The sequence below is a fragment of the Myxine glutinosa genome, chromosome 7 (genome assembly GCF_964187855.1).
Source record: "Myxine glutinosa chromosome 7, kmMyxGlut1.1, whole genome shotgun sequence".
NCBI classification, from domain to species: Eukaryota; Metazoa; Chordata; class Myxini; order Myxiniformes; family Myxinidae; genus Myxine; species Myxine glutinosa.
The window spans coordinates 8467071-8493965 of record NC_136267.1 but is presented as its reverse complement, the minus strand read 5'-3'; the positions used below and the strand labels follow the sequence as shown (position 1 = coordinate 8493965).

The window sequence follows — 26895 nt, the reverse complement described above, 5'->3', positions numbered from 1 at the left end:
TTCATGCTCCGGGCTCGAAGCGAACAGCAGCCGGCAGCTCCGCATCTCAACAACCGGCGACAATAGGGCCCTAGAGGGTCTCGGTCTATTGCCGCAATACGAGCACCCCTTCACGTCTCCCTCTCTCTTCTCTGGTTCGGCTGGATCACTCATCTCCCGTCAAGCAATCCCCCGCAGTCGCTTTTATCACTCGTGGCCGTATCAAGCCACGGGCTGCGAGGGCACGCCTACCGGGTCGCTCACCGCGGTGCTGGTTGGCTGGTTAAAGCTGGCTGACTCCACCTCCGATGACGAGTTGATGCCACGCCCGTGATCCGGCGGCTCCTCCCCCTTTTTCCTGTTCTGGGCCTCGTGCGCAATGGAGTTTTTGGCTGCTGCCAACGACGTACCACAATTTGGAGAGGGAGAGCAAATGGATCGAATGGGGCCTATCTTATTTGATTAATGCAACGTAGAGTCAAACTACTGGAAACACAGCCTTACATGAAACACATAATAATGAAATAACTATGAAGAGGGCCTATGGTTCGCTACGTGTTGCGATGTCGACTAACTAGGGGACGACCTTTGACCTTGACAATGAATGGAGGTATTTACACAAAGAATTATTTACAAAGGGTATATTTACAACACTTTACACAGTGCAGGGTTCTCAAAACCCCAACAATATTATATACACCTTTCTTGCAGGTACATTTAAAAGTATTTTTTGCTCGTTTAAAGGTTTCTCTTAGTTGTTTCATTGTAAATCCTTATATGGGAGGCATGGCATATGGCCAGGCCATTCCAATCGGCTTCCTCACTCGGGGTTTCTGCGCACGCGTGCCGAGCAATGTGGGGAGGAACACATCATTTTGCTCAACCCCGCTTTGTGCTATGCATGTGGGGTAACAAAATATGCACATTAATAGATGGGGTATAAAATACATGGAACATAAGGGGGGCTTTACCTTTCAAAAAAACATTCTGGTACAAGACTCGTTCATTGGTGCAGAACCAGGAAAACAAATAGGTGACTTGCAAGCAAGCACATTAGATTAATTGAATGTAATCGTTTTGGGTTTATGTGGTCAAAAATATAGAGGCTGGAAATGGAGGATGACCTGTGGTGATGGTGTTCTGCCAACTTGTAGGAGAAATGTAAGATTGAACCGACTCACGAAGATAGTTTCACAAGGAGAAAAGAGGAAATGTGGAGTAGGGTAGGAGAATAGCTTTTGTGTTTCACAAGGAAGAGGTAGAGCATCCTGGGTGTTGGAGCAGAGGGAACAAGATGAGAAGAGCAGTGGTTAAAAATTCTCTTCTAAAATCAAAAGATGCCACCAACCTGTTTGCAATGAGACCAGCAGGCCTGGTCCTTTTGCTTTTGGTAACACATCACAATATGGTTGAGAACTTTCTATAACACAGCATCCATCATGGGGCGACCAGCCAATAGGGGGAGAGCAGGATTCAATTGAGCTCGACAGATGTCGTGGGCGAGTGTGACAACAACAACAACAACAACAACAACAACAACCTGCATTTTAAGGCCATTTTTCCTGCAAGAGCGGGGGTTAGCCTTGCGGTCCACATGACAATCTTCTCCATTTTGCCCTATTTTCTGCATCTCCCCTTGTTAACCCCCTTGCCCGCATTTCTTCTTCAACCATCTTTAGCCAAGTCTTACTCGGTCTTCCCCGTCCTCTACTTCCTTCTACATTCATTTCCATCACTCTTCTCAACCAGTCACTTTCATCCTTCCTCAACACATGACCAAACCATCTCAAACTGTTTCTCTTCACAGCATCAATCACAGGCTCTATTCCCATCATCTTTCGCAATTCATCATTTGTCTTCCTTTCTCTCAACGATACTCCACACATCCACCGAACCATTCGCATTTCCACCCTTTCCAGCCTTCGTTGCTGCTCTACGTTAATTACCCGTCTCGCTTCCATAAATCATAACACTTCTCACACATGCAGCATACACCTTTCCCTTCAGCTTCAACGACACTCCCCTCCTCGTCGGCACGCCACTCAGTTCCCGAAACTTCTTCCATGCACATCTCACTCCAGCAACCGTTGCCGAGTCCGATCCACCTTCTCCATTCAGCACGTCTCCGAGGTAACAAAATGTTTTCACACCTTCCAGCTTCACACCGTCTCCAAGATCCAACTCAACATTTCCTCCATCTGCAGCTCCCTCTGTGCACACCTTACACTTGAATGTAGCTGCCACACTGGTTAATGACCCTCTCAAACCACTACATTTTTGATGAACCCACTCAGCGGACATTGTACATTGAATGGAATTCACTCCGACACCCTTCCTGCACACAGCACAGGGCCACTTCCCAGTTCTTTCCACCTCACCACATGCTTTACCACTTGCCATCACCTTCGTTTTTCCGATATTCACCTTCAGACCTTTTGTCTCCACACATTCATCTTCTCCTTCAGTCCATCCATACTTTCTGCAATCAACACCAGATCATCTGCATACAACAACTCCCACGGTAAACCCTTCTTCACATTCCGAGCCAGCACCTCCATCACAGCTACAAATAGTAGTGGACTTAGTACCGATCCCTGATGCACTCCCACCTTCACCTCAAACTCACCACTGTTCCCACCTTCATCCTTACAGCTGTGCGCGCTCTTTTGTACATTGCCATCACTACTCCGATCAACCATTCCTCCACTCCTAACTTCCTCAATGCCCATGTCACTACTTCACGTGGAACCATATCGAATGCTTTCTCCAGATCAACAAACCCAAGAAACAACTTCTTCCTCTTCTCCATGTACTTCTCCTGCAACTGCCTCACAATAAAAAGTGCGTCTGTCATTGCTCTTCCTGGCATAAATCCAAACTGCATTTCGTCGATCTTCACTTTCTTCCTTATCCTCCTATCCAACACCCTTTCCAATACCTTCATTCCATGCTCCAATAACTTTATCGCTCGATATGAGCCACAGTCCAGAGGGTCACCTTTCCCCTTGTATAGGAGGGACGAGGGTACTCGGTGCCCAATCCACTGGAATTCGGCCTTCTTTCACCACCAGATTGCAAATCGTGGGCGAGTGTGAGAACTTCAGATTTACAAAGAAAGGACTTGGAAAGACGGAGCGTGCCCAGTAAGTGGCTGGCTTTGGTATATTGGCAGCCAGGTGGTTTCAATGACGTTTCAAGCATTGGACAATCATCTGATCCTTTGCAGGTCGGCTGAAATGGAAGCAGAGGCTGCGAGCTCGTCGTTGGGGTGGGATATTATACGGCATAGGGTGGAGTTGTCTGCAAAAAGGAAAATAAAGTTTTCCAAAGCATCGAAGAGATCCTTTCTGTATATGAACAAGGAGAGATGTTTTCTGTCCAACACAGCACCTTTGAGGGACCCCAGCCACTGCTATTAGAAGACATTATTTTTAAAAATAATAACCACCTTTAGAGGCCATTTTTCCCCACAAAGCAGGGGTTGGCCTTTTTCGGGAACCGTGGTTGTTGTTTTTTTTGGGTCCCCTTTTTGAAGCAATGTTTTACGGCCGGATGCCCTTCCTGACGCCAACCCTTTTTGCCGCCTTTAACGACAAACGGGGAATTACCAGTAAACTGGTACTCAATTAGCCGACCTCGGAAGGATGACAGGCTGAGTCAACCCCCCTGGCGTTAATTCACCGATCGACCGGGATTCGAACCCAGGATCATAGGATCCTAAGCTGGCACCATAGCCGCTAGCCCAACACCAGGGCTGGTGTTGACATTAGAAGACATTAGAAGACATTAAAAAGGATTATATTGAGAGCCAAGTGCTGACAGTGCAAGTAGAGAAATACCATTTTGAAGCCAGTTATTGCAACCACAGAGGGTCGGGGAGTGATACGAGAGCAAGAGAAAACACAGTTGGTGAGCATAGGATCGTGATTAAACAAAAAGACAAGGAAGAGGTTGGAGTAAGAGTGGGAAGGGACATGTTTGGAGGATAATAGCCAGGGGTCAAAATATTCAACTTCCCACATGGAAAGAGGAACGCGTGTGCTCCGATCTCACACATCTTTACAGAGCAATGATGTCACACAGCCTAGCTGGGCCAAATGGACATTTCTCAAACCAGGATTTACTCCAAATCCTCGAATGAAGGTACGACGAGTGCTTCTTTCATCCAAAACAAACTTCTAGGAGTGCACGGTATTGAAAAGTTTAATTTCAGTTGGGTGTGGATCTCTCTGCTTGGCAGTTGACATTTCCCTTAAAGTTTTTACATAAAACCACCACCTTGAAACAAGAAAATCAAAACCATTTGCTAAAAACCAAATAACCTGAGTGTGTGCTCAACGCCTCAATGTAACTGAAGAAGAAGAAAACATGTCAATTTGATTGTTGTTAATGAGGATTACAATTTCAACTAAACCGTTTACATTCTCACCACCTTTTTCAATTTTACCCTTTCCCAAAAAAATCATAAAATTACCTTTCGTGGTGGTTTACAAACAGAAGCTGTTCATACAATGCACATAAGAATAGACCTAGCAGATGCCAAAAGGTCGATAATAAATTATCAAAACTTCCCAACACTTATTCAGAAGTTGCTTTCTTGAGGTAAGCAATTAGATTCTCTCGTTCAGACTTCTTCTTGATTCCAGCAAACACCATTTTAGTACCAGGAATGTATTTCTTGGGGTTTTCCAAGTAAACCATTAGAGTTTCCTCATTCCAGGTGATGCCTGAAAAAAAAAAGGTTTGGAAGTAACTTTACAAGATTTAGCTCGAGCGTGGGAAAAAGGTGACAAGCCTAACTTTGCATCTCAGCTCAACGCACATGCGCGCACACACACAAACTTTTAAAATGACCATAAAAATATGCAAATAATTAATCACAAATAAAAGGAAAGAGCGAACCAACACAGTTCAAAGGCCATACCCTTTTTCTTGTTGGCGTCCGTGTAAGCGAACCCCGGCGCCTGGCCGGTGCAGCGTCCAATAAGGCCCCACAGATTGGGACCCGTTTTGTGTTTTCCTCCTTTCTCAACAGTGTGACATTGGGCACACTTTTTCACAAAGACCTCTTTGCCTTTCTCGGGATCACCCTGAATGGAAACAAGATGAAAGTGCAACAACCATATTTTTCCAAACATCCAACTTTTTAAAGACTTACCCAGTCACAAATCAAGTCTCCTTGCCTGGAAGCTCAAGGCACGTCTAGACGGCTAACTCCGGGTTTGTGTAAAAGGGTGACAGCACAATTTGGTTCATGGTGGCATAAAACTGTCCAAATACACAAGTACAACACTGTTATTTAAATTAAAATTACATGCAAGGTAACAGAGAAACAAATGCCTTGCTCACCAAAAGTCTTGACCCACAGCAACCAAGGCCAACTCCAAACATGGCTTACTGACTCCGTCTCTCGTAACCAACATGTGGCACTCAACGGGGTCCTTTCATCTCCTCTCCCTGTCAAGGGTTCTGGACCCAGTCCTATTCCTGATCTTCATCAATGATCTCACCGACTCTGGAAAATCCTCTCCATATATATATAGTTGCGGTTTTGAGAAAACACTAAAAAGTAATGGCAACCACCATACAGGTCTCTTAGAATAGCTATTCCATAGCAGACCATTATTTTAACCCCTTCCCCTTATTTTGGGTTATTATGTCTATGCGTTGAGAAAACGAAATATAGGTCCTCCACTTAAAAGGGATAAGCTACCAGACAATGCACCAGGCTCCAAGGCACAACAAGGTGTCCAGGTTCAGAAAACCACCAAATCAGGGTGAAACTTACTGTGGGGGAACTTGTGGGGGCGGAGTTACGGGCTCCTCCAATAGGGAGCAAGGAAACCTCCAAGATTTCCCTCCCCTCCCCCTTGGAGGGTGAACAAAGGGATTTTAAAGAGATTGATTCTCTCCCTTGGTTAATGGCTGGCATCGCAGGCGGTCACAGTCGATCGCAGTTGTGCTGGCTCTTGGACATTGTGGACACTTTGTTCTCTGCCCGGTCTCTCTCTCTCGTACATGGACATTAATGCTCTTGGCTGGTCTCCCTCTCGCAGGCCTCGACAACGGCATTGCTACACTCTGGGCCTGTCCGACTCTGCTGGATTCGCTGACTTTTCTTACAATGTATAATACCCAGTTAACTTATGAAAGGTTGCTTCTAATTGGTGGAGAAGAGTCGATGACAAAAAAACATTTCTGGCCTAGTAACCAGTAAATCCAGAACTTTATTGGTTGAACTTAAGGGAACTTTTTGCAACTGAGCAAAATATTCTGGATGTCATGAGAGTGAAAATTGTGGAATTATTTTTCTATCATCCTCTGGCATCACGCTGTGATAAATTGTCCTCTTCATGACCATTTTCCAGGAAGAGCACCTAATGGAAACTCAAAGATTTGTGTTCAAGGATGGGGAGGTGACAGGGAATGCTCCCTTCAGTTTAAGGAAGGTTTTTTTTTTTTGTTTTTTATATACAAAGTCGAGTCGAGGTTCATTTTAAGGAAACAGTTAAGGAATATTAGAATATGGAACCATCCTCAAATTAAGGATGTACTTAAGGGGATAGTTCAGGAAATACTGAAGTAAATGCTCAAATCTTTCTGAAAATGATGCAACAGGACCAAAAGTGATAAATAGTTAAATTTAGTTTAAGTTTATAATTTAGTTCAGGTTAAGTTTATAATAATTTACTTTCAAAAGTGATAATTTAGTTTAAGGCCCATGGCACTGTAGCCAATGTCCCTGGACGTGGCCGCAAGAGAAAACTTGATCGAAGATTGCAGCGAAGGATTGTTCAAATGGTGGAGAAATCACCTCGATCAACTGCTAAACAGATTCAAGCTGACATTCAAACACAATGTACGACAGTTTCAACTCGCACCATCCATCACCACCTCTATGAAAGGGGGTTCTATGGTAGGAGACCCAGGAGGACCACACTGCTGAGAGAGAGACATAAGAAAGCCCAACTGGAGTTTTCCAAAACACACCTGAACAAACCAAACTCCTTCTGGGAGAATGTCCTGTGGACAGATGAGACCAAATTAGAGCTTTTTGGTAAAGCACATCATCTCTATGTTTACAGAAAACAAAATGAAGCCTTCAAAGAAAAGAACACCTTCCCCACAGTCAAACATGGAGGAGGTTCAGTGATGTTTTGGGGTTGCTGTGCTGCCTCTGGCACTGGGTACCTTGAATGTGTGCATGGCATCATGAAATCAGGAGATTACCAAGGCATTTTGGAGCGCAACGTTCAACCCCGTGTCAGAAAGCTGGGTCTCCGTCGAAGGTCATGGGTCGTGCAGCAGGACAATGACCCCAAACACACTTCAAAAAGCACCCAGGAATGGTAGAAAACAAAACGCTGGACTGTTCTGAAGTGGCCAGCAATGAGTCCAGATTTAAATCCCATTGAACACCTGTGGGGAGATCTGAAAACAGCAGTTGGGGGAAGGCACCCTTCAAATCTGGGAGAATTGGAGCAGTTTTCACAAGAAGAGTGGGACAAACTGCCAGTAGAGAGGTGTAGGAAGCTCATTCATGGCTATAGGAAGTGCTTCACTGCAGATATTTTGTCCAAAGGCCGTTCTACCAAATATTAAGTCTCGGGTGTCAATGCCATTTATTTTTATTTTCTGATTTAAAATGATATTTTAAGTTCTGAATTAAAAACAAAGGTTCTGTGATATTAACAGTGAAATAAATCATTGTGGAGACAAAATACTTTTGTCAATTTCAACTTATTTTTCGAGAAGATTGTGAGTTACGGTATTTGAAAAAAGGTGCAAGGGTGCCAATATTTTCGGCCACGGCTGTACATCATGTGTTCAAACAGGGCCTTCTGGGGCTGACGTCTTTGGATAAACAGGTTTGTTTGACACACAAATAAACCACATGTTTGACCACAGTCATATTTGGATAAACTACCGACGCATGTATGATCAACTACGTCATCTGGTTTGAAACAGTTGTGGTTTACACCCACCTCAAAGTCCCCATTTATAATCACTCAGATTACCAAACCCAAATCACCTTCCCACTCCAATGGATTTTTCCTTCCTTCACCTTCCTTCCAATCACCTTCCCACTCCAATGGTTTATCCAGTAGTTTGGATAAACTACTGACGCATGTATGATCAACTACGTCATCTGGTTTGAAACAGTTGTGGTTTACACCCGCCTCAAAGTCCCCATTTATAATCACTCAGATTACCAAACCCAAATCACCTTCCCACTCCAATGGATTTTTCCCTCCTTCGACAAATGCTGTGTTAATGTGAATAAACAGCATATCGTGGCGTTTCATGGGACACCCCTACCAGAGGTAAATAAAAAAATTACAAACCGCAAACACGCGTGATTAGCTTTTAAACAGTTGCTACTGTTGTTTAACATGGAACTGAAGGGAGGAAACCCAAGGTGTGTTCAGTTACTAAGCAGATATCCAGCTGTTCCTTATCAATGGTTTCAAATGGAGTGCTTGCTTTAGAAAACTGAAGCCACTTGGTGAGCGCTCTACAAGAAACTTGGTAACTGAACACACCCAAGAAACTTGGCAAATGAACACACCATGACGTTCTTGATGCCTGACCCTAGATCTACTGTAATCTATATATCCCAGAAGATAATAACATGAACCTTACTGCCATTCCCATACTGAGTGGTGTACGAGTTGATACAAACATGGCAGCTTATAGTTTTATTCCAACTATCACATCACCAACTATCACACCTCAACAATCCCTGGTGTTGGGCTAGCGGCTAGGGTGCCGGCTTAGGATCCTAGGATCCTGGGTTCGAATCTCGGTCGATCGCCGAATTAATGCCAGGGGGGTTGACTCAGCCTGTCATCCTTCCGAGGTCGGCTAATTGAGTACCAGTTCACTGGTAATTCCCTGTTTGTCGTTGAAGGCGGCAAAAAGGGTTGGCGTCAGGAAGGGCATCCGGCCGTAAAACATTGCTTCAAAAAGGGGACCAAAAAACAACAACTACCACGGTCCCCGAAAAGGCCAACCCCCGCTTTGCGGGGAAAAATGGCCTCTAAACGGTGGTTTTATCACACCTCGCCCCTCTCCCATTTTCATTTCCACATTTCCATTTCCTTATTTCCTTACATTAGGAATGTATGGAGACAAAAGGTCTGTAGGTGAATATCGGAAAGACGAAGGTGATGGCAAGTGGTAAAGCATGTGGTGAGGTGGAAAGAACTGGGAGGTGGCCATGTGCTGTGTGCAGGAATGGTGTCGGAGTGAACTCCATTCAATGTACAATGTGCGCTGAGTGGGTTCATCAAAAATGTAGTGGTCTGAGAGGGTCATTAACCAGTGTGGCAGCTACATTCAAATGTAAGGTGTGCACAGAGGGAGCTGCAGATGGAGGAAATGTTGAGTTGGATCTTGGAGACGGCGTGAAGCTGGAAGGCGTGAAAACACTTTGCTACCTTGGAGACATGCTGAATGGAGAAGGTGGATCAGACACGGCAACGGTTGCTCGAGTGGGATGTACATGGAAGAAGTTTCGGGAACTGAGTGGCGTGCTGATGAGGAGGGGAGTGTAGTTGAAGCTGAAGGGAAAGGTGTATGCTGCATGTGTGAGAAGTGTTATGATTTATGGGAGCGAGACATGGGTAATGAACGTAGAGCAGCAACGAAGGTTGGAAAGGGTGGAAATGCGAATAGTTCGACGGATGTGCGGAGTATCGTTGAGAGAGAGGAAGACAAAAGATGAATTGCGAAAGATGATGGGAATGGAGCCTGTGATGGATGCTGTGAAGAGGAACAGGTTGAGATGGTTTGGTCATGTGTTGAGGAAGGATGAAAGTGACTGGATGAGAAGAATGATGGAAATGAATGTAGAAGGAAGTAGAGGACGGGGAAGACCGAGAAAGACTTGGCTAAAGGTGGTGGAAGAAGAAATGCGGGCAAGGGGGTTAACAAGGGGAGATGTAGAAAATAGGGCAAAATGGAGAAGATTGCCATGGGGACCGCAAGGCTAACCCCCGCTCTAGCAGGGAAAATGGCCTTAAAATGCCTATTGTGTGTGTTGTGTATTTCCATTTCCTTACTCTAATCTTCTCACCTTACCTTACCTTTTCACCTCCATAATCCTTCCTCTTTTTGTCATTGGAAAATAATATTTCCCACCCACCCAGGCCCCTCAGTGCTCACGCTGTTTACACCGAGAAATAAAAACAAAAGCAAAACTTCGATTTGAAAAGACAGTTGAATGTCATAAAATGCGTGAACACAGTTGTCACCAGGATTGCTCTGAGACGTCAGATCTAAATACACACAGGTTGGTAAGTAGGTAGATACCTTTGGTGCAAGAGATCATTCGGTCCATCACGCCTGCGCTGCATCACCAGTTTTGTCATCCATCCACACAAGTGCTGTCAGTCAATATCCCCATAGCCCTCTATCTCCAACACATCCGGATACCTATCAAATTCCCATCTAAATCCATCCATCCATCCACACGAGCTACCTATAACTACAAGTGCTGTCAATATCCCCATAGCCCTCTATCTCTAACACATCCGGATACCTATCAAATTCCCATCTAAATCCATCCATCCATCCACACGAGCTACCTATAACTACAAGTGCTGTCAATATCACCATAGCCCTCTATCTCCAACACATCCACGTACCCATCAAACTCCCATTTAAATCCACCCAACCCTCCACTACCTTTCCGGGGACACCTTTCGACGCATTAACCACTCTTCGATTAAAACTCTCTACCTTAAAACCGTCCTGTCACCTTCTTTCCCCTCAAGGTATGTCCCCTGGTCCACTCAACTTAAAACCTGCACCCATCTGGTCCACACCCTAGGTGACGGCACAGAGCGTTTCTGACATCATAATGCGACACGGGACGCAAGTTTCAAAAAAAAAATCCATGAAGGATTAAAAAAAAAAATTCAATCGGTTTAAATATCGTTGAAGAAATGCCGATTAAAATGGAATGGTGGGAATTTTGAATGGTGTGACGAAGGGTGTAACATACAAGGGTGGAATGGTGTGACGAAGGGTGGAACATACAAGGGTGGAATGGTGTGACGAAGGGTGTAACATACAAGGGTGGAATGGTGTGACGAAGGGTGGAACATACAAGGGTGGAATGGTGTGACGAAGGGTGTAACATACAAGGGTGGAATGGTGTGACGAAGGGTGGAACATACAAGGGTGGAATGGTGTAACGAAGGGTGGAACATACAAGGGTGGAATGGTGTGACGAAGGGTGGAACATACAAGGGTGGAATGGTGTGACGAAGGGTGGAACATACAAGGGTGGAATGGTGTGACGAAGGGTGTAACATACAAGGGTGGAATGGTGTAACGAAGGGTGGAACATACAAGGGTGGAATGGTGTAACGAAGGGTGGAACATACAAGGGTGGAATGGTGTAACGAAGGGTGTAACATACAAGGGTGGAATGGTGTGACGAAGGGTGTAACATACAAGGGTGGAATGGTGTGACGAAGGGTGTAACATACAAGGGTGGAATGGTGTGACGAAGGGTGTAACATACAAGGGTGGAATGGTGTGACGAAGGGTGTAACATACAAGGGTGGAATGGTGTGATGAAGGGTGTAACGAAGGGTGTAACATACAAGGGTGGAATGGTGTGACGAAGGGTGTAACATACAAGGGTGGAATGGTGTGACGAAGGGTGTAACATACAAGGGTGGAATGGTGTGACGAAGGGTGTAACATACAAGGGTGGAATGGTGTGACGAAGGGTGTAACATACAAGGGTGGAATGGTGTGATGAAGGGTGTAACGAAGGGTGTAACATACAAGGGTGGAATGGTGTGACGAAGGGTGTAACATACAAGGGTGGAATGGTGTGACGAAGGGTGTAACATACAAGGGTGGAATGGTGTGATGAAGGGTGTAACGAAGGGTGTAACATACAAGGGTGGAATGGTGTGACGAAGGGTGGAACATACAAGGGTGGAATGGTGTAACGAAGGGTGTAACATACAAGGGTGGAATGGTGTGACGAAGGGTGTAACATACAAGGGTGGAATGGTGTGACGAAGGGTGTAACATACAAGGGTGGAATGGTGTGACGAAGGGTGTAACATACAAGGGTGGAATGGTGTGATGAAGGGTGTGACGAAGGGTGTAACATACAAGGGTGGAATGGTGTGACGAAGGGTGTAACATACAAGGGTGGAATGGTGTGACGAAGGGTGTAACATACAAGGGTGGAATGGTGTGACGAAGGGTGTAACATACAAGGGTGGAATGGTGTGACGAAGGGTGTAACATACAAGGGTGGAATGGTGTGACGAAGGGTGTAACATACAAGGGTGGAATGGTGTAACAAACAAAGGGTGTAACATACAAGGGTGGAATGGTGTGACGAAGGGTGTAACATACAAGGGTGGAATGGTGTGATGAAGGGTGTAACGAAGGGTGTAACATACAAGGGTGGAATGGTGTGACGAAGGGTGTAACATACAAGGGTGGAATGGTGTGACGAAGGGTGTAACATACAAGGGTGGAATGGTGTGACGAAGGGTGTAACATACAAGGGTGGAATGGTGTGACGAAGGGTGTAACATACAAGGGTGGAATGGTGTAACAAACAAAGGGTGTAACATACAAGGGTGGAATGGTGTGACGAAGGGTGTAACATACAAGGGTGGAATGGTGTGACGAAGGGTGTAACATACAAGGGTGGAATGGTGTAACAAACAAAGGGTGTAACATACTAGGGTGGAATGGTGTGACGAAGGGTGTAACATACAAGGGTGGAATGGTGTAACAAACAAAGGGTGTAACATACTAGGGTGGAATGGTGTGACGAAGGGTGTAACATACAAGGGTGGAATGGTGTAACAAACAAAGGGTGTAACATACTAGGGTGGAATGGTGTGACAAAGGGTGTAACATACAAGGGTGGAATGGTGTGACGAAGGGTGTAACATACAAGGGTGGAATGGTGTAACAAACAAAGGGTGTAACATACTAGGGTGGAATGGTGTGACAAAGGGTGTAACATACAAGGGTGGAATGGTGGGACGAAGTCACGTGGTGATGCAAAGGTGCCCTTTATCATTTATGGAATGGAAGAACTTCCATGGAACCAGTGACCTGTAAGTTGGGGCGAAACGTCACAAAATATGGCGGTACTCAGCACCTGAATAACGAAGAAACGATTCGCAATGACAAGTTACAAAAGGTGTTCAAATCGATCTTGGCCCAACGGGGTTCGGACATCTCACCTGCTGAAACAAACCGAGTAACAACGTCCGCACCTGGAGCCTCGTAAATTTGTAATAAAACACAAACGGTCACAAAGACAAAGATTAAAACGACAGCAAAACAAACGTTACCATGATGAGGAAGCCTCCGGAAGTCAGTAACTGCCGATCACTCCACAAGCACAAGGTCAAGACGTGTGTGAAGGAAGGGCGTGTCCAGTGCCAATACGTACAGGAAGTAGGAGGAGTTTAGGAACGTCATAACTTTGGGCGGAACTATGACGCGTCTAATGACGCAAACATCGTTTAAAGTATATAAAAGATTTTTTTTGTTCCACGTAATATTGTTTTTCTAAAGGTACGTTCGTGCAAATCAATCTGAAAATCATTTAAACTGGTCACTCCCTACATCCTCACCGTGCAAATGGTTTCTCCGGAATGACGTATTTCCGGCAGTCACATGGGCACAACGTCATCGGTTTTCTTAAATTACTAATTCATATTCACTGACGTGAGGAACGTATGACGTAAAAATCGTCTCCACTGACGTGAGGAACGTATGACGTAAAATCGTCTATACTGACGTGAGGAACGTATAACGTAAAAATCGTCTCCACTGACGTAAGGAACGTATGACGTTTAAATCGTCTATACAGACGTGAGGGACGTATGCCGTAAAATCGTCTATACTGACGTGAGGTAGGTATAACGTAAAAATCGTCTCCACTGACGTGAGGGACGTATGACGTTAAAATCGTCTCCACTGACGTGAGGAACGTATAACGTAAAAATCGTCTCCACTGACGTGAGGAACGTATGACGTAAAATCGTCTATACTGACGTGAGGGACGTATGACGTTAAAATCGTCTCCACTGACGTGAGGAACGTATAACGTAAAAATCGTCTCCACTGACGTGAGGAACGTATGACGTAAAATCGTCTATACTGACGTGAGGAACGTATGACGTAAAATCGTCTATACAGACGTGAGGGACGTATGACGTAAAATCGTCTATACTGACGTGAGGGACGTGGGACGTAAAAATCGTCTACACTGACGTCAGGGACGTGAGACGTAAAAATCTTCCGTCAATGGACCGATGAACATGGAGAAAGGCGATAGTTAACCATGATAATCAATCAATTTGAACGAATGGAATCTTGTTCACCCCCATGAACAAGACACACCCCTCTGTGACGTCAGGAACCACGCGCTTCCCAGGGTTCTCAAATCAAAATTACTCAACGTTAAAGAAAACGTGTTTGTATGTGTGTCTATGTGTATGTGTGCTTGTCTGTGTGTGTGTCTGTCCGTGTGTGTGTATGTGTGTGTGTTTGTCCGTGTGTGTGTGTTTGTCTGTATGTGTGTTTGTGTTTGTGTGTCGATGTGTATGTGTGTCTATGTGTATGTGTGTTTGTGTGTTTGTGTGTGTGTGTGTGTTTCTATTTCTATGTGTATGTGTGTGTGTGTGTTTCTATGTGTATGTGTGTGTGTGTGTTTCTATGTGTATGTGTGCTTGGCTGTGTGTGTGTGTGTTTGTCCGTGTGTGTATGTGTGTGTTTGTCCGTGTTTGTCTGTGTTTGTGTTTGTGTGTCTATGTGTATGTGTGTCTATGTCTATGTGTGTATGTGTGTGTGTTTGTTTGTGTGTCTATGTGTATGTGTGCTTGTCTGTGTGTGTGTGTGTGTGTGTGCACGTGAGTGTTTGTGTTTGTCTGTGTCTGTGTCTGTGTGTGTCTGTGTTTGTGTGTCTATCCAGGCGGAACTTTTTCACCATTTGAGTTTTGTCATCAAATTGTAATCAAAGCTTTAAGAGTTTAAGAGAATACGGAGAAGGCAAATTAACAATTTGGTCAATGGTCAAGGTTGCGTAAAATCGTCAATTTTCGTCCAATTGACCTGAAATTTTAAGAATTTGCCTATTGAGTCACAGAATCTGTTCACCAACCAAAGGCTACTAGCTGGTTCTTTTCTTTAGATCTAATCCATTGCAGAAAATGAGGTAACTTGTGGGGAGGAACCCCCCCCCCCCCCCCCCGGCCTGTTTACATAGACGTACCTGCCCAGCTGGGTAGACAGACGTAGACAGGTCGGGTAGACAGACGCACCTGATCAGCCAGATGGAGGTCAGACAGAAATACCTCCTCATTGTCATACCCTACCTCCCGTCCATGGTACACGGAATCTTGTGGCGAGGCTGTTGCCCAGAAACAACTTGCCTTCGTCTCCTGGAAAGCAAATCCAACGGAAGGAAATCTCATTTCCTTTCACAAAGCCCGAAACAAGTGTGTGTCCACCCTCAGGAGAGCCAGGAAACAATATCTCTCCATTCTCAAGACCGAACTCTCTTATCTGTCTCCCTCTTCCAAATCCTGGTGGCGTCTGGTCAAATCCGTTTCTGGTGTTTGTTCCCCCTCCATCCCCTCCCTTACCTCAAACGGCTACACAGCTGACTCCGCACGTGAAAAAGCTGAATGCCTCAACTCTGTGTTTGCCTCTAAATCTTGTGTCCCAAACCCATCCCCCTCTGTACCCACCATACCCAGTCGTACCCAGCTGCTCCTGGACTCTGTGTCCTTTCCTCCTGACAAGGTGGAAAAGTTTTTGTCAACCCTCGACTCTGATTCTGCAACTGGACCTGACGGCATCAGCCCACGGGTCCTAAAATCCTGTTCTTCCGCTCTTTCACTCCCTCTCTCTGTTCTCTTCACCCTCTCTTTTGCTCAAGGTCAACTGCCATCTGCTTGGAAATCAGCCAACATCACCGCTTTCCACAAAAAAGGTGCAAAAACAGATCCCAGCAACTACAGACCAATCAGCCTTCTCCCAATTATCAGCAAAGTCATGGATTCCATCATTGCTTCGGATATGAAATCTTTCCTCTTCTCCAATGGCTTGATCTCTGATCATCAATTTGGGTTTCAGACCAGGTCACTCTACCCTGGACATGCTGCTTCTGCTGTCTCAACAATGGATGGAGGTCCTCAACGCCAAACAGGAAATTAAAGCTGTCTCCCTCGACATATCACGTGCCTTCGATACGGTCTGGCACCCAGCTCTGCTCACCAAACTCTCCTCCTTTGGTATCCATGGAAATCTCCACGCATGGCTGGCGGACTTCCTCTCTATTCGTAGTCAACGTGTGGCCCTGAATGGGTTTCTCACATCTCCTCTTCCTGTTCAGGCTGGAGTTCCCCAAGGCAGTGTTCTGGGCCCTGTGCTTTTTCTGGTCTTCATCAATGATCTCTCTGACTCTCTTGAAAATCCTCTCTATCTCTTTGCTGATGACTCCACTCTCTGCCGCTCCATTCCTCGTCCCTCAGATCGGCAGTCTGCAGCCTCCTCACTCTCTGCAGACCTGGACAAAATCACAGACTGGTAAAACAAGTGGAACATGTCTTTCAATCCTGACAAATCTCACACTCTTACGATGTCTCTCCGAAAAGACCGACTGGACAACCCTCCCATCTACTTTCTGAATAATCCTCTCCAATAAGTTCTGTCACTCAAGCTTTTGGGTCTCACTATCTGCCATGATCTTTCCTGGGAAAACCACATTTCCAAGCTGGCCTCCAAAGCCAGTCGCCGACTGGGCATCCTCCGTTGTGCGAAGTCCTTCCTTGGCACACCTGAGCCCCTCACCACATACAAGGCTTTCATCCGCAGCTCAATGGAGTACTGCTCTCCCCTCTGGGCTGGTGCTCCTGCCTCACACCTGGCTCGTCTTCACGCTGTTGAAACCAAAGCGTTCAGAATCATTGGAATCTCCCGCGATGACGCTATCTCCGAAGGCCTTTCACTTAATCACCGCAGGCAGGTTGGTGGTCTTTCCGTCTTCTACCGACTCCTCTCCAGCCTTGCCCCCCCCAGCTCTCTCTGGGCTTTGTCCCCCAAATATTCCTACAGGTCGCACAAGATCTGCCTGCAACCCTCTTATGGTTAAACTGCCAAAATCAAGACTCTCTGCTCACCTTCACTCCTTCATTCCTCTTTTCTCCCGCCTCTGGAACAAACTCCCTCACTCTCTTCAATCCAACTCCTCCCTCCAGGTCTTTAAAACGGCTGTTCACCACCATCTCTTATCTTCCCCCATCCAAAACCTTGATCTTTTCTACCCCCGCTAATTTCATCCCAAATCCACTTTTTTGAGGTGACTTTTGACTTCTTTCCTGGAAGTCCTTGGTGTCCTTGCGTTTTATACCTATCCTACCTCCCCCCAGGCCCTCTCCCTCCAAAAACATCTCCCGATGTCCCTGCTCTCAAATGTTGTGTTTGTGTGCTTCCTCCCCTTCCCGCCCCATCTTGTCGACCGCTCCCCTTTTTATATACTTTGTTTGCTTGTTTGTTTGATATGTTTGTTTGATAAATGTTAGCTCTTTCACGAGCCTCGACTCTATATACAAAAACAAAAACAAAAAAATCAGCAGAAGGTTCATGCAGAGGAACCTGTTATTAAAAGGGATCTGATGCCTGCTGAAAGCACGAGGTTACAGGAACCAGGAAAAAGACTGCGCCACTGCTCTCACCTTGATATCTAGTTTCCCCATGAAGGTATTCCCAGAGCTAGATAATAACACCCTGGTTTTCTTGTATAGACCATGGTCATATACGGATGTGAGGGCATTGGCGAGTGAGATGCCATCAATGAAATATGACCCAAAGAGATTTGCGAATGAATTCGATATAATTGTGGAGTGCCAGGGACCGACCATAAGGGGACCATAAGGAGACCATAAGGAGACCATAATGGGACCATAACGGACATAAGGAGCCATTTAGGGGACCATAAGGAGACCATAATGGACCATAAGGGACATAAGGAGACAATAAGGGGGCCATAAGTAGACTATAAGGAAACTATAAGGGGACCATAAGGAGACCATAAGGGACATGAGACAATAATGGACCATAAGGGGCCATACCAGGCCATAAGGGGACCATAACGGACATAAGGAGCCATTCGGGGACCATAAGGAGACCATAATGGACCATAAGGGGACCATAGGGACATGAGACAATAAGGGGCTATAAGGGGACCATAAGTGGCTATAAGGGGACCATAAGGGACATACGGAGAAAATAAGGGGCCCATAAGGGACATAAGGAGACAAGGGGCCATAACGGGACCCTAATGCACCATAATGGGCCATAAGGGACCTAAGGAGAATAAGGGGCCATAAGGTAACCATAATGGGACCATAAGGGACTTGGACATACTGTTGAAGGTGGCGGTACCTGCTGGATTGCTGCACACCTTGGAGACCAAGGCAGGTATCACTACACCCTGGGCAGATAGATGTGGTGATGGAGCAGGCGAAAACAACACAGGTAAATGGCCTGTGGAGAGATATCTTAGAATTACTACCATGGACGAACTGGGACAAAGTGCGGGCAAACAGAAAACAGGTGAAGACCCACGCGTTTGCCCAACGTTGGGTGAATGTTGGAAAGGGCGTTTGCCCACGTTGGGCGAATGTTGGAAAGCAGCGTTTGCCCACGTTGGGCGAATGTTGGAAAGGATCGTTTGCCCACGTTGGGCGAATGTTGGAAAGCAGCGTTTGCCCATGTTGGGCGAATGTTGGAAAGGAGCGTTTGCCCACGTTGGGCGAATGTTGGAAAGGAGGGTTTGCCCATGTTGGGCGAATGTTGGAAAGGAGCGTTTGCCCACGTTGGGCGAAGGTTGTAAAGGAGTGTTTGCCCACGTTTGGTGAATGTTGCAAAGGAGCGTTTGCCCACGTTGGGCGAAGGTTGGGAAGGAGCATTTGCCCACGTTGGGCGAATGTTGGAAAGGAGGGTTTGCCCACGTTGGGCGAATGTTGGAAAGGAGCGTTTGCCCACGTTGGGCGAATGTTGGAAAGGAGGGTTTGCCCACGTTGGGCGAATGTTGGAAAGGAGGGTTTGCCCATGTTGGGCGAATGTTGGAAAGGAGCGTTTGCCCACATTGGGAGAAGGTTAGGAAGGAGCATTTGCCCACGTTGGGCGAATGTTGGAAAGGAGTGTTTGCCCATGTTGGGCGAATGTTGGAAAGGAGCGTTTGCCCACGTTGGGCGAATGTTGGAAAGGAGGGTTTGCCCATGTTGGGCGAATGTTGGAAAGGAGCGTTTGCCCACGTTGGGCGAAGGTTGTGAAGGAGTGTTTTCCCACGTTGGGCGAATGTTGGAAAGGAGTGTTTGCCCATGTTGGGCGAATGTTGGAAAGGAGCATTTGCCCACATTGGGCGAAGGTTGTAAAGGTGTGTTTGCCCACATTGGGCGAATGTTGGAAAGGAGTGTTTGCCCACATTGGGTGAATGTTGCAAAGGAGCATTTGCCCACATTGGGCGAAGGTTGGGAAGGAGCATTTGCCCACGTTGGGCGAATGTTGGAAAGGAGTGTTTGCCCATGTTGGGCGAATGTTGGAAAGGAGTGTTTGCCCACGTTGGGGGAAGGTTGTAAAGGAGTGTTTGCCCATGTTGGGCGAATGTTGGAAAGGAGTGTTTGCCCACAAGAAACAAGCCTCACACGAACCACATGTGGTTTGAGTACGCCAAGCGGATTGCGTACACGTGGTCTGCGCAGTCTTACTTAGTGGAACCCGATTGGAGCGATCTTAATCGTGCCACGCTTAGTCAATTGAGGAAACCACAGGAACGATCGAATCAGAAAGAAAGAACAAGGGTTTAATTATTCCCACACGTATATACAGTTCACGGACGAAGAGACACAGAGCAATCCTGAAGCAGTCTTAACTTATCCCTTGGACAATGGGCCCGGCTCACACTCACACAGGGGGATTGCAGATGGGCAGGTGTTCCCCACGCGTCCAGAGATGGTCCGAGTCCAGCTCTCCACGGTCACCGGCACGTCCCGCGAAGATGGTGGCAGGCGAAGGCAGGGACTCGTAGCGCGTCTCTCGAACAAACAGATGTTGGGGGCGAAACGGTAGAGGGTGGACCTTAGCGCGGCTGGCGGTTACTCAGCCTCGTTCACTCGCGCGGCTGAAATGCGCTATATTCGTTATCAGCGCGTCTGGCTGCGCCCGCGTATATGTAGCGACCAACTCCTCTTCTTCAATATACTTCGAGCTGGTTAGCGCGCGTGTTCTCGTGCAATGGTCAAGTTCATCAGGCAGCTGTCCTTTATAACGCGAGTCCTTTTATCTCTCTCCGATGCAAGTCCTTTCGCGCTTATCCGGCATTCCTCTGCGAGTCCTTTTATCTCTCTCTCTTTCGCAGCAAGTTCCTCTCGTGCTTATCCGGCATTCCTCTGCGAGTCCTGTCGAAGGCTTTTGCGCAGTGGTTCTTATAAAATCCTGTTCTTCTGCTCTTTCACTCCCTCTCTCTGTTCTCTTCACCCTCTCTTTTGCTCAAGGTCATCTGCCATCTGCTTGGAAATCTGCCAACATCACCGCTTTGCACAAAAAAGGTGCAAAAACAGATCCCAGCAACTACAGACCAATCAGCCTTCTCCCAATTATCAGCAAAGTCATGGAATCCATCATTGCTTCAGACATGAAATCTTTCCTCTTCTCCAATGGCTTGATCTCTGATCATCAATTTGGTTTCAGACCTGGTCACTCTACTCTGGACATGCTGCTTCTGCTTTCTCAACAATGGATGGAGGTCCCCAATGCCAAACAGGAAATTAGAGCTGTCTCTCTTGACATATCACGTGCCTTCGATACGGTCTGGCACCCCGCTCTGCTCACCAAACTCTCCTCTTTTGGTATACATGGAAATCTCCACGCATGGCTGGCGGACTTCCTCTCTCGTCGTAGTCAACGTGTGGCCCTGAATGGGTTTCTCTCATCTCCTCTTCCTGTTCAGGCTGGAGTTCCCCAAGGCAGTGTTCTGGGCCCTGTGCTATTTCTGGTCTTCATCAATGATCTCTCTGACTCTCTTGAAAATCCTCTCTATCTCTTTGCTGATGACTCTACTCTCTGTCGCTCCATTCTTCATCCCTCAGATCGGCAGTCTGCAGCCTCCTCACTCTCTGCAGACCTGGACAAAATCACAGACTGGGCAAACAAGTGGCACATGTCTTTCAATCCTGACAAATCTCACACTCTTACGATGTCTCTCTGAAAAGACTGACTGGACAACCCTCCCATCCACTTTCTGAATAATCCTCTCCAAGAAGTTCTGTCACTCAAACTTTTGGGTCTCACTCTCTGCCATGATCTTTCCTGGGAAAACCACATTTCAAATCTGGCCTCCAAAGCCAGTCGCCGACTGGGCATCCTCCGTCGTGCGAAGTCCTTCCTTGGCACACCTGAGCTCCTCACCACATACAAGGCTTTCATCCGCAGCTCAATGGAATACTGCTCTACCCTCTGGGCTGGTGCTCCTGCCTCACACCTAGCTCGTCTTCACGCTGTTGAAACCAAAGCATTCAGAATCATTGGAATCTCCCGCGATGAAGCTAACTCCATGGGCCTCTCACTCACTCACCGCAGGCAGGTTGGTGGTCTTTCCGTCTTCTACCGACTCCTCTCTGACCTTGCCCCCCCAGCTCTCTCTGAGCTCTGTCCCGCAAATATTCCTACAGGTCGCACAAGATCTGCCTGCAACCCTCTTATGGTTAAACTGCCAAAATCAAGACTCTCTGCTCACCTTCACTCCTTCATTCCTCTTTTCTCCCGCCTCTGGAACAAACTCCCTCACTCTCTTCAATCCCACTCCTCCCTCCAGGTCTTTAAAACAGCTGTTCACCACCATTTCTTATCTTCCCCCATCCAAAACCTTGATCTTTTCTATCCCCGCTAATTTCACCCCAATTCCACTTTTATGAAATACCAACTTCTGTCCTGGAAGTCCTTGGTGTCCTTGTGTTTTATATTTCTCCCACCCCCTCCCCCTTCCCACGCGTCCTCCCCGCAAGCCCTCTCCCTCCCACACATCTCCCTGCTCTTAAATGTTGTGTGCTCTCAAGTGTTTGTGTGCTTTCCCTTCTCTTGTCTTCCGCTCCCTCTTTTTATATATTTTGTTTGTCTGGTTGATTTGTTTGTGAAGTAAATGTCAGCTCTTTCACGAGCCTCGATTCAGTATACAAAAAAAAAAAAAAAATGCTCATAAACTATGTAGCTCCAAGTGTGTACGAGTATATTGCTGTTTGTGAAGACTACGACACTGCCATAGAGACCTTACGAAACATCTATGTTAGACCAAATAATTAAGTATATGCACTGCACCTATTGGCGAGTCATTGACAACAACCGGGTGAAACCCTTGATGAATTCCTGCAGGCATTGAAGTGTTTGAGTGGAGACTGCAATTACAAGTCTGTGACTCCTGAGAAATACAAAGAGGAGTCCATCCAGGATGCTTTCATAAGTGGATTGCAGTCTCATGTCATCCGCCAACGGCTCCTCGAGAATAAAACGTTGGATCTCATGACAGCTTTTGACCAGGCTAGGGCCCTTGATCAAGTGCAGAGGTGTTCTGAGGCAAATACGGCACCTGTAACACCCCTGAACGCAGTCATAACCTCTTCGGTAGACAAACCTCTTGCGGAAGCTGAAACAAGGACTTGCCGACCTACTCCTCCAGATGTCTCTCAAGTAGTCGCCGCCTCTGGGAAGCAACCGAAGTGTTTTTTCTGTGGGAACTCTCGACATACTTGACAAGGTTGTCCGGCTCGGGATTCTGTGTGTAATAAGTGCAGGAAAACGGGGGCATTTTGCAAAAGTATGTCGATCGTCTGGGCTGAGGGCTGCAGCTATGCCCCACACCCCAACCTGAGCTACGATATACACTGCATTACTAGGAAACCTTTCTAAGGCAACAGTTAGTGTGCTTGTGAATGGTAACAAGTGTAGAGCACTTTTGGATACTGGGAGCTCGGAAAGTTTTGTGTGACAGAGGCTGGTTAAGGTGTACAAACTATGTGTACACCCAGGGACAGGTAGAGTATCAATGGCAACGACCTCATTGTCGACACGAATAGCTGGACATTGTTTAGTGAACCTCGAGCTGAAGGGCTATACATACCGTGATGTTCGACTCTCCATCTTACCTGACCTATGTAGTGATGCAATTTTAGGCCAGGATTTCATGAAACATCATGAGAGTGTTACTGTGCAGTTTGGGGGAGATAAACCACCACTCTCTGTCTGTGTGCTAGCTACCCTCTCCATACCACCTCCACCACTTTTCGCCAATCTCACTCCCAACTGTAAGCCCATTGCTGTTAGATCAAGAAAGTACAGTGCACCAGACAGCTGTTTCATTGAGTCAGAAACGAGGAGGTTGCTCGAAGAGGGCATTATTGAGCCCAGCACCTCGCCCTGGCGAGCTCAAGTTGTAGTTACAACGAATGAGCGACACAAAAGGCAGATGGTGATTGATTATTCGCAGACAGTCAACCACTTCACGCAACTGGATGCCTACCCACTACCAAAGATAGACAATTTGGTCAACAAGGCCAAATGTATTGATGTATTGATGAAGATGATTGATGTATTTTGATGATGATTTTGATTTTGATATTATATTATATTTTTATTTATTACCAGCAGAAGTACCCGGCATTGCCGGGTGGGGGAGGGGAGGGGAAGGGGAGGGGAATGGGGGGGGGGGGAGCGAGCCCCTTGGCAAAGCGAGCGATTTTTTCTTTCATAGCGTCATAGCGTCATAGCGTCATAGCGTTCATAGCGTCATAGCGTTTCATAGCGTCATAGCGATTTTTTTTTCATAGCGTCATAGCGTCATAGCGTTCATAGCGTTCATAGCGTCATATCGTTCATAGCGTCATAGCGTTTCATAGCGTCATAGCGATTTTTTTTTCATAGCGTCATAGCGTCATAGCGTCATAGTGGTCATAGCGTCATCGCGTTTCATAGCGTCATAGCGATTTTTTTTTTCATAGCGTCATAACGTCATATCGTTCATAGCGTCATATCGTTCATAGCGTCATAGCGTCATAGCGTTCTTAGCGTCATAGCATCATCACATGATCGCTCTGAGTGAATCAGCGCCCACCTGCTCTGATTCCGTTGATTCCGTGCGCTGAAATGCGCTGAGGTAAATATGAATAAAAAATATGGATCGTCAAATATTTTGAGTTCGGCCATGTTCGTCCCACGCTCAATGGCCATGTCTATGTCAAATATCAAGCACGTAAGCCTCTCCGTTTAGGAGTCTATCGGTAACATTACACACACACACACACACACACACACACACACACACACACACACACACACACAAACTGTGTTTTATATATATAGATACATATTTATTATATTATATACGTATATTTATTATATTTATTATATTTATTGTATATTTATTTTGATTTTGATATTTTGTATTTGATTTGATTTTAATAATAATAATAATTCATTTATTTTGTATAGCGCTTTTCATGAAGCCCAAAGGCGCTTTGACAGAGTGCAAAACATAATGCATAACAAAACATGAAAACAACAAGTGCAAAAAGACAAGAATCAATAGGGAAATATTTAGAGCAAAAGGAGGGAGAAGGAGAAGTGATAGTCAGGGGTTAAATGCTGTGGGTTGAATGTTGAATGCAGTGCTGAACAGGTGGGTCTTGAGTGATGTTTTGAATGTGGTGAGTGAGGAGGAGTCTCTGATGGTGTGAGGTAGTGAGTTCCAGAGGGTGGGAGCAGCGATGGAGAAGGCCCTGTCCCCCTAGGATCTGAATTTGGTCCGGATGGGGGGGGGGGGTCAGGAGGTTTGTACCAGCAGAGCGGAGGTTGCGGGTGGGAGTGTGTCTGGAGAGGAGGTCAGCCAGGTAGGATGGGGCCAGGTTATGGAGGGCTTTGTAGGTCAAGAGGAGGATTTTGTACTGGATTCTCTGGGAGTTGGGGAGCCAGTGAAGCTTGTAAAGGACGGGGGTGATGTGGTCACGGGTCCGGGAATGGGTGAGTAGACGGGCAGCGGAGTTCTGAATGTATTGGAGTTTACTGGTGATTGTTGAGGGTGAACCATAGAGGAGGCTATTGCAGTAGTCCAGACGGGAGGTGATAAAGGCGTGGATGAGGGTTTCTGCAGCCGTGGAGGAGAGGGATGAGCGGAGACGGGCGATGTTTTTCAGGTGAAAGAAGGCTGTCTTTGTGATCTGTTTAGTGTATTTGTCGAAGGAGAGGGTTTGGTCAAAGATGACGCCAAGATTCCGGATGAGAGGGGAGGTGGATACTGGGATACCGTCGATGTTGAGGGCAAAGTTATGGGTGGATTTTGTGAGCGTTTTTGGGCCAATGATGATTATTTCAGATTTATCACAGTTAAGTTTGAGGAAGTTGATTTGAAGCCAGGATTTTATTTCAGAGATGCAGTTTGTCAGGATAGAGTGGGTGTCGGTGGAGACGGACTTGGTGGAGATGAAAAGCTGGATGTCATCGGCGAAGCAGTGGAATTGGAGACCATGACGGCGGATTAAGTGACCGAGGGGGGACAGGTAAAGGATGAAGAGGAGGGGGCCAATAACTTAACCTTGGGGGACACCTTGGGGGAGGGGAGCAGTGGGGGATTTGCAGTTATTGATGGAGATGAACTGGCGTCTGTCAGAGAGGTATGATTTAATCCAAGAGAGGGCAGTGCCGGTAACGTTAAAGGTGGATTCAAGTCGGGTGAGGAGGATGGTGTGATCGATGGTGTCAAAGGCAGCGCTGAGGTCGAGGAGGACGAGAATGTTGAGGTTGCCAGCGTCAGAGGAGAGGAGAAGGTCATTGGTGATTTTGAGGAGAGCAGTTTCAGTACTGTGGTTGGAGCGGAATCCGGATTGGAATGTTTCATACAGGTTATTGGCAGAGAGGTGATGTTTGAGTTGAGTGGCTACAGCGCGTTCCAAAACTTTCGACAGAAAGGGTAGGTTGGAGATGGGTCTGAAGTTGTTTAGGGTGTCAGGGTTTAGACCAGGTTTTTTTAGAATGGGGGTAACAGCAGCAATTTTGAGGGATGGTGGGACGATGCCTGTAGACAGGGAGGAGTTTATTGTTGCAATGATAAGTGGAGAGAGAGCAGGGAGGGAGGCCTTGACAAAGCTGGAGGGGATGGGGTCAAGAGTGCAGGTGGCAGTTTTCATTCCTATGAGTTCAGAGAGGTCAGTAGGGGAGACTGGGGAGAATTGAGACAGGGGAAGGCAGGATAAGGGGGGGGCAGGTGGTTGGAGGGGGAGCGGGTGCGGCGGTGGTCAAGCTGTTGTCGATGTTGTCAATTTTGCGTTGGAAGAAAGAAAGGAAGGAGATGCAGTTGTCTACTGTGAATGACTGGGTGGTGGTGTCCAGGGGGCGGAGGAGTTTGTTTATTGTCAAGAAGAGTGCTTTTGGGTTTCCGGAGCCAGAGTGGATAATTTGAGAGTAGTAGGCGGAGCGGGCGTGGGAGAGGGCATCTTTGTAGTGTTGTAGGTGGTCCTTGTAGGCTTGGGAGTGAACTGTGAGACCTGTTTTATTGCGGAGTCTTTCAAGTTGGCGAGCACGAGTTTTCATCAGGCGGAGTTCAGGGGTAAACCAGGGAGCAGAATGGGTGAAAGAAACTGTTTTGGATTTTACAGGCGCAATCTGGTCAAGGCAGGAGGAGAGAGTGTGGTTGTAGTAGTCAGTGAGGTCGGAAGGGGTGTGGAGGTCAATGAAGGGAGAAGTGGACATTTTTTCAGAGAGGGTGGATGAGAATGAGGTAGGTGAAAGAGCGTTTAGCTTACGGAAGTTGATAGTGCGATAATGTCTTGGTGTTGGGGTGGGGATGTTGATGGTCATAGT

General features: G+C 46.6%; 1 protein-coding gene and 1 long non-coding RNA gene across 3 annotated transcripts; both read right to left on the bottom strand.

Annotated features, from left to right (window-relative positions):
- Positions 1 to 4166: 4166 nt before the first annotated feature.
- On the bottom strand, positions 4167 to 13421 carry CYCS (cytochrome c, somatic). Of its 2 annotated transcripts, none has more exons than XM_068121777.2 (3): positions 13329 to 13421; positions 4904 to 5069; positions 4167 to 4706 (listed from the first exon to the last, which is right to left on the bottom strand). In XM_068121777.2, the coding sequence occupies exons 1-3, from the start codon at positions 13329 to 13331 to the stop codon at positions 4558 to 4560; spliced, it is 318 nt and encodes a 105-aa protein (XP_067977878.1). In that variant the 5' UTR covers positions 13332 to 13421; the 3' UTR covers positions 4167 to 4557. The 2 variants fall into 2 exon arrangements, with proteins under 2 accessions (XP_067977878.1, XP_067977877.1); XM_068121776.2 differs by lacking the exon at positions 13329 to 13421 and adding an exon at positions 5329 to 7177.
- Positions 5525 to 8877, bottom strand: LOC144892889 (uncharacterized). The gene is made up of 3 exons (XR_013624011.1): positions 7171 to 8877; positions 6970 to 7002; positions 5525 to 5541 (listed from the first exon to the last, which is right to left on the bottom strand). It is a non-coding gene; the product is annotated as an uncharacterized LOC144892889 (long non-coding RNA).
- Positions 13422 to 26895: the final 13474 nt, after the last annotated feature.